A 7,990-nucleotide genomic window follows, 5' to 3' on the forward strand; every position below is an offset into this window, starting at 1 on the left:
GCTGCTTTTCTCTGATACAGACACACTTTTCATACAAATTTAGAGTTTTTTGCGCACACACATGCCTTGCTCACACACACACACACACACACACACACACACACACACACACACACACACACACACACACACACACACACACACACACACACACACACACACACACACACACACACACACACGCACACCCATGTCTTGCTCATTGCCTCCCTCCGAGGAACATCAGAGCCCAGTTGGTGCCATTTACAGATCAAACACAGCAGAGTTTCAGCAGATCAGTGACCCCTTCAACTTCCCCCTGCGTCCCCGCCAGCGCTTCCTTAAAAACCTTTTCTTCACAGCGACAACATTGTGACATTGTGAGTCGTTATGGCAAATATACAAAAAAGTAGCTCACCCATTGTACCACACTCGTATAAAAGACAATGCCTCTGTGCGTGTTTTATGCTGCTCGTCAAACCGTACTGCATCAGTATGCGGCACAAAACTAATTAACTTTTTTTTCTACTCGCCAAAGCTCACATTTGGAGCTACATCTGGCCTCTTGAATCCATCTGAATTCCCTCTCTTTCATAGACCCCATTCAGACCTGGTATTAACATTTATCTTGAGTGATCTGATCATGGGCGGATCACACTTACAGTACAGCACGCTCCCAAATCTGTCCTGAATTGCCTCCTCAGATTCCGATCACATAAGACCACATTCAGAGGTGACGTGAGGACACGTGTCCACCTTCCTGAGCTGCATAAATGCAGTCGGGTCTCCTCAGATGTAGTAGTTTCAGTGCCTATAGGCTCATTTATCACGTCACAGCACCGTGAGTAGAGGTTCTTTTTCTTTTTGTCACTGACACACACACACACAGACGCGGTGACGACAGTCACATCAGCACAGTTAGATGCATTAAAAACAGGGCTGTAACGATACACAATCTCACGATTCTACTCGTATCACGTTTTTTGACCCACGATTCGATACATTCCACGATTTTTTTCAAATTTAAAAAACATTTTTTAAATTGACTTATATGGCAACTTATGTAACATTTAATAACAATATTTTGGAACACTGTGAACAGATTTGAACATAAATAAATAAATAAATAAATAACCAAAGATTTCTCTCTTTTCTGTAACAAAACAATACTGTTGAAAAATACAAAGTAAATGCTCAATCAGACTGGGATTTGTCCCCAAAGCATGCTGGGAAGTGTAGTTCTTCATTAGAAGCAGTTTTGTTCCAGTGGAAATAACTTGTTTTGATAAACAGCAAAGCTAAGACAACATTTCCGCTTGTATTTCTTGAAAGTCAGTTGTTGTTTTGCTCTTATTTTGGGCCTGGATCTGTTAATCTTGTTCGTAGAGTGATACAAATCTGTGGATTCTCCGCCGTTTACATAATCACGCCGACGCTCCGGTGCCGCTTTTCAATGTGTGCGACGCAACGGGTTTTTTCGCTCCTGCGGGTTTGATCCATCGGCGTTTTAACTGTGTTTGGTGAACATGAGAATGGTTTATATGAGCTTTTAGCTGAGTTTCTGACCTTTCTGTGGGTATGCAGCATGTCTGTGTTTGTTCAAGTTAGACATGGTTTTATGACGCTTTTGTCGCTGCGTCTGACGCTGGACATCAGTAAAGAAGAGATTAACGATTAAAAAAACATAACGCGTTAATGATGACTGTAATTAATTAATCACAATTAACGCAAAAATCGGACACCCCTAATAAAAATAAGTTTGGTAGCACTAACAGCTCATATCATGTGGCTGACTGGAAAAATAACTGGGAGTTAGAAAGAGTGTTTCGCGATTCCGATTTCGATACGCACATCGTTACAGCCCTAATTAAAAACATTATTTTGTTTTTGCAAACAAGTAGGACACCTTTTTAACACCAGATGAAAACAGTTTGATGCAACACTATCCATATGCAATCACTGAGGACGGATGTTAACGCCAGGTCCGCACAGGGCCGTATATACACTCTCACACAAGCCGCAAACATCTCCTTTTTCACTCTCCCGCCCCAACTTCAACCTCCATCCTCCTACCTGTGGCATCCTCCCCAGCCCCGCTCCCCCTCCTACAGCCACAATGGGCAGTCCTGTTTGCGCAGAGACAAACTCCAGCATGGGTGCCAGAGGACCCCACGCTGTGCGGGGGGGCCTCTCTTCTTCATAAACCAGACCTTGCAGGGGCCGCGCCGCCAGCAGCTCACACAGCTGGGACAGCACTGTCTTAGGACTACTGTCATTCACCTGGGACATGATAGAAGAATGAAGAGGAGAAGAGAATTGAGATTTATTAGGACAAAGTTAGTCTTAATTGTGTTATTCATAATATGAAGTGTCTGGCATGCGTGACATATCTGGCTATATCTATACAAGCCGTGGTAAAAAAAAAAAAAAAGAGCAGAGCCAGATGCCCACTCATTCAGCAGAGTCCACACAACAGCTGCAGTGTGCTGCCCATTCAGCTCAAATAATGAGGGTGAGTATGAATAATGGATGGTCATTGTTATTCCCTTCCTTCAAGTCAGACTGAATGAGCAGTAGGTAGAGGAGACGGTGTCCAACCTGTAGCCAGATGACATTAGCAGAGCCCCACTGGGTGACCACACTCTCCCCCAGGGAGCCGTAAACCCGGCCGAAACCGGGGTAGAGCACCCTTCCCCCGGGCCCCGCCACCGCCGCCTCCGCTTGCACCGTCGCGCCGGCGTGGATCACGGCGATGTTGAAGTTCATCATGGTCCCCGCATCGCGCTCCCGCGGGCTGGGCCGCAGCAGCAGGTGGGGGGAGGCGTCCACCAGACCGGCCCACTCTGCCAGGACCAATAGGAGAGAGAGAGTAGGTATGGCGACCATGGCAACCTGCCGAGGGGGGGAGGCAGATATATATCGCACTAAGAGAGGGTGCCTGGGAGAAAGAGAGACAGCAAAGGGAAGAAGAAGAAGTAGCAGAAGAAGAAGAAAGTGAAGAAGGGATTAAGTTAGACTCTGGTGTGGTTTTGGTCATGGGGATGCAAATTGGGCTCGGGCTGGAGAAAAGATCGGACAAGGAGTACGGACACAGAGAGGAGGAGGGGGGGGGGGGGGGGGGGCAGAGAGAAGATGAAACGGGTGCTTTAGAGGCTGCAGGCGGAGAAAGAACAATACATGGAAAAACAGAAACTGGCCGTTGGAGCGATGGAGGGTGAGAGGGAGAGAGAGTTAATAGCAGACAGAGACAAAGATGGGGGCGGAGGTGGTTATTGTGCCGCATGAATGATAACAACAATTAAGATCACTGTAAACACACTCGCCCTCACACAGCCGCATCCACAACACACACACACACACACACACATGCATGTGTCTGAGTACACACACACACACACTCACACACACACACACTCACAAGATAAATGCATGGGTGCATTTTGCCTGTAGAGGAGCTTAATGATAAAGAGATATGTGGGTTAATGCAGTGCGCACAAACACACGCACACACACACACACACTCACACAAATAACCATACAGAAAGATAATGACTACCTGGGAGATAGCAGGGCACACACACAAAAGCACAGCACATCATTTTCAATTTACTTCTGGTGCCAACTGCCCTCCTTCCCCTTTTTTTCCATTTCCTTCTCAACCACCCCTCCCTCCCTCCCTCCCTCCCTCTCTCCCTCTCTCACGCTCTGTCTTTTCATATTTCCAATCTCTACCCCCCTTATTTCATGGCTTCAGTTACCAAACACAATTGCATTGATTAACAGGGGGCCTGCTGATGTAATGTTTCCTCCAAAGTCACTCTCCCTCTCTCTGCTTTTATTCTCCCCGTGTTTTCCTGTCGGCCGTCATCCGACTCCCCTCTGTCACACTCTGATGATTCCCTGACCCTGATCAGAATTTTTGGAAAAGAAATGAAAAAGCAAATAAAACAGGAGAAGCTGTCAAGAGGGGAAAAAAAAAAAAATGACTGGAGGACTGAGACAGGAAGTAAATATGAAAGAGATGTGTGTGAAATTAATAGAAAAGAAATGTACTGGAAATGTGTTTTTTTTTTTTTACGACTTGTGAAGTGACCGAGCAGGTGGCAAGGCAGCAGACAAGGGTAAAAGGACAGGACGGAACGGGCATGGGTATAAAATATGTGAGGAGTGTAGCAGGAAAAAAAAATATTGATTACTAGGATGTGTATGTACGTGTTTGGCTTTAACAAATACCATCGCCATACCTGTTTTGAGTGACAGGGATGCAGTTGCGCGTTTGAGTGCACGTGTGCATGTGCCTCGGACGGGTGAGAGCCACCAGTGAAATGAAATGGAATTAGAGGGCAAATGAGGGAGGCGAATAAATTCAGGTTAAGGAAAAGAGATGGAGGTGTGGAGCGATAGGCAGAGACAGACCTGTTAGTAGGAGAGAGAGAGAGAGAGAGAGAGAGAAGGGGAGAATGCGATAATGAAGAGGGGAAACAGGCCTTTGTTTTGTTTTTGTCTTCTCTTTGAGGCGAGGAAGACGTGGCAGGAAGGAAGGAATGGGAAGGACAGAGACAAAGAGATGAAGCTGCATGAACACGGTACATCATATCATTTTGGTGAAGATTTCTATGGCGCCGAGCACTGAGCCATTAACCGTGAGGCCCGTCGCTGTATTTCACCCTCACGAGGTGTTTACGTTCGCTCGGGCTCCACTAACGCGTGCCATTCCACACAGTGCTTTACTGTATATACAGTATCCGCTTTCCATCCCGCAGCGTGTACTCCGTCCGTTATCGGACGTACAAGTGTTAAAGTTGCTCCGCGCCGCCGTAATAAATACGAGGCAGAAAAGGTAGAAACAGCTATTTATACCTCGATTTATAGTTCATTATGAGTTCCATCTGGTGAAATTGTGAAAAACTGCAGTGAGGAACACACACACACACACGAGGGAACAGAGAGTGGGAGAAAGAGTGAGAGATTACTGTTCCGTTTGATTTGCTACTGTAAATGAATCTTTTTTGTTAAAATGCAAATATTCACATTTTAGTACGTTTCATTTCCCCCCTCAAAGCTTTAACAACTCTCCAGTCTTTGCCAGAGCCTCTTCTAATTTAATAGAGTATAAAGTGCGTACATATTTGATAAGCCAGCGTTCATGTTGAGCTTTGGATCAGTCAAACATTTTGTTTGAACACATCTGTTTTTCCCTTGATAGATTTTTGAGGTGAGAAAATTAGTCATTTGGAGTCTAAATATGAAACTGCTAAAATCTAAATAATCACTGGATTTATCTTACTCTTATTATTCCAAACTAACACCAGATAAATAAATGCGGCAATTCTGATCACTCTTAAGATCAGGTTTGTGTTTTTATTTTAAATATTATCATTGTTATTCTTTTTTTTTCTTATTTCATGAAAGGAATTACAAACTTTGACAAACTTTTCCTATATCCTGTACTTTTTTTAAAATTGATTTTTAGGATTTCAGACTTCAAATTCAACAATCCATTAAAGGCGCCATATGTAAGAATGTGGCCAAAAACGGTTACTACACTAGACATCAGGTCTTTTAGGTTTCGTTTTCTGACGTTGCTCGGCAGTTGAGACTCTACTGACTGCGATGATTGGTAGACGGCGGTAGGTGGCGCCACATGCCAAAACGTGATTTCAAAACATAAACATGATTTGCAGTCTGCAAAATATATTTTTTTAATGCAAATATTTTGTCTGTACTGTTGTTGTTGGTGAGTTCAGTTTGTTATATGAACATTATTTCTGAGTCTCTGTGACATATTAGGAGGATTTTATGGCCATTTGCTTTAGATTTATTACATAATGCACCGTTAAAGGTGAAGTAAGTAGTTTATAGTGCCATCTAGAGGAGAGGCTGAAATTTACAACAAAGAACTGCTGCTCTGCTCACCCCCTCCCTTCCCTGAGCGCTACGGTATCCTCAGCTGGTCAAATGTCGTCCTTGTCGTCTTTCTCCGTGTCAGCAGATGAGGTTCGTGAGGCGAGGGAGAGGGCGGAGCTACCGCGGCCGTAGCAGACGAAGCAGAGAGAGAGGAGGCGGGACTTCCGCTACATGTAAAGCGACACTTGATTTGTTCTCTCGCGTTTGTCCTTACAGGCTCCGGTAGAAACATGGCGTCTCGCTGCTAACAGTGGCTATGCAACCGCGGCCCGCGACCATGTTATTTTACATGACTTTTTCAAACACTACGAAAATGAATCAACAACTATTTTACAGCGACTAGACAATGCAGGAGCACATAATATGTATAAAAAAGTGGATTTTGGGTTATATAAACCCATAAATACTACACAGTGTCCCTTTAAGACTTAAAAACCTGTTTGAGTGAATATACAGCCTTGAAGCGCATCGAACCTTGCGGAGTAATTCAGCAGAGGGTCGACTTTGAATGTCCTCTCGGCCCATCAGAAAAGTAAGCTGTGCTACTGGACACGAGCAAACTAGACGGTGGACAATCACGACGCGTCATGTGTATGATTTCTGGTTCTGCGCCATAGATAACGATGCAATAACAGTGGCGGCATCACAGTTGATATAGTAGAATAGTTGGAGTAATAATAAATGTCTTCATGTTTGTGTGTGTGTGTGTGTGTGTGTGTGTGTGTGTGTGTGTGTGCGTGATGGGAATATCCAAGTACCTCTGGAGGAATAGTGTGTCAAATAATATTCATTCAAACTCCATTTTGGTACAAAGTGACAGCCCCAGTCTAAATCATTTAAACACACTTACAATACTCACTACTGTTTGCATTGTACACCGCTGATCTCTAATTTTAACAATCGCTGTAATAAGCAGCTTAACCGTTTTTTTCTGCGGCGTAATTATTTTCCACCGAGTCTGTTTAGTTTGTCATTTCAGACAAAGGAAGTAGCATTTACAGCGCCGCGGCAGCGTGGCGTACATGCCAGCGACTGTTAGAAGCGAACTAAAAAACACCTTCAGGAATATTTATCGAGTACTTAAGCGCAGGAATAACTCTAAGGCTGACGGAGACGGCTAATCAAGAAGATGAAAACATCCACACAGGCAAGCCATGCCTCCTCTTTCTAAATTGGCATCACAATCAAAACATCTCGTCGCGTCTTTGCTCAAACATGTGATTTACAGCGCACAATGTGCTCACTGTGATTTCTAATAATTACCTATAATATGGATAACGCGCTACCGTACTGTGCAGGTGCAGCTCATTCAAAAACTTCCAGGTATGAACAGTGTCAAACTCAAGGCCCGGGGGCCAGATGTGGCCCGCCACGTCATTTTATGTGGCCCGCGAGTGATTAATTTGGTCTTAAAAATCTGTGTTAAAATAGGTCCGTGCTGCTTTAAGGCGTGCGTTGACCATAAACTACATTTCCCACAATGCATGGCGATTGCAGTACAGGATGGTGGAGGACACCTCTATTACACCAGGTTTATTCAAGTTAAAGGTCACATAGAGTGGTCCTGTTGCACATATATGTTAGTTATGGAGGTCTACTTACATATATTAACTTGTTTTTATGGTCAAAAACCTCCTAGTTGCTGTAAACGAGCCGATAGAAATCCTCTTTTCTGACGCTGTTTTTCTGCTGCGAGATTTCAGAGTGAACTTTCACCCCCAGAAGACAGAGTCTTGTGATTGGCCAGTACTATCCAGCACATCCGTTCTCAGAAGCGCAGCGCCCCCCTCTGGAACGGTGGATGCACTGCTCCTCATTATCAAAACATTGTTTTAACAGTGTTTAAAAATAGCTTCTTCACGACTCCCCGCCGCAGTCCCTTTGATGACTTTGACCCGGAGTCAGACCCAGAGTCAGAAGACACTGTTGCTCGTGAAACACCTCCACAACGGCACGTTATTCTTCTTCTGCGGTTCAATGTACGCAACCGGATGTGCCCGGACTAGTGCCCGGAGCAGGAGGATCTGCTGTTCAGGAGAACCGCTGCTTACGTAACTATTACGGGATTTTCAGTGATCTCGTTGAGCCCCGAGATTTCAATAAA

At 44.6% G+C, this 7,990-nt stretch overlaps 1 protein-coding gene across 1 annotated transcript in view; it reads right to left on the reverse strand.

The window, feature by feature from the left end:
- Positions 1-2,865, reverse strand: part of grin2db (glutamate receptor, ionotropic, N-methyl D-aspartate 2D, b) — a gene marked incomplete at both ends in the record, with an annotated part of 38,482 nt that extends 35,617 nt beyond the window's left edge. The window contains 2 exons of the mRNA XM_083888181.1: positions 2,053-2,259; positions 2,578-2,865. Coding sequence (XP_083744307.1) covers positions 2,053-2,259; positions 2,578-2,865 — 495 coding nt within the window. The remainder of the gene's footprint in view (positions 1-2,052; positions 2,260-2,577) is intronic.
- Positions 2,866-7,990: the final 5,125 nt, after the last annotated feature.

Source organism: Microchirus variegatus, assembly GCF_963457635.1.
Source record: "Microchirus variegatus genome assembly, chromosome: 1".
Classification (NCBI taxonomy): Eukaryota; Metazoa; Chordata; class Actinopteri; order Pleuronectiformes; family Soleidae; genus Microchirus; species Microchirus variegatus.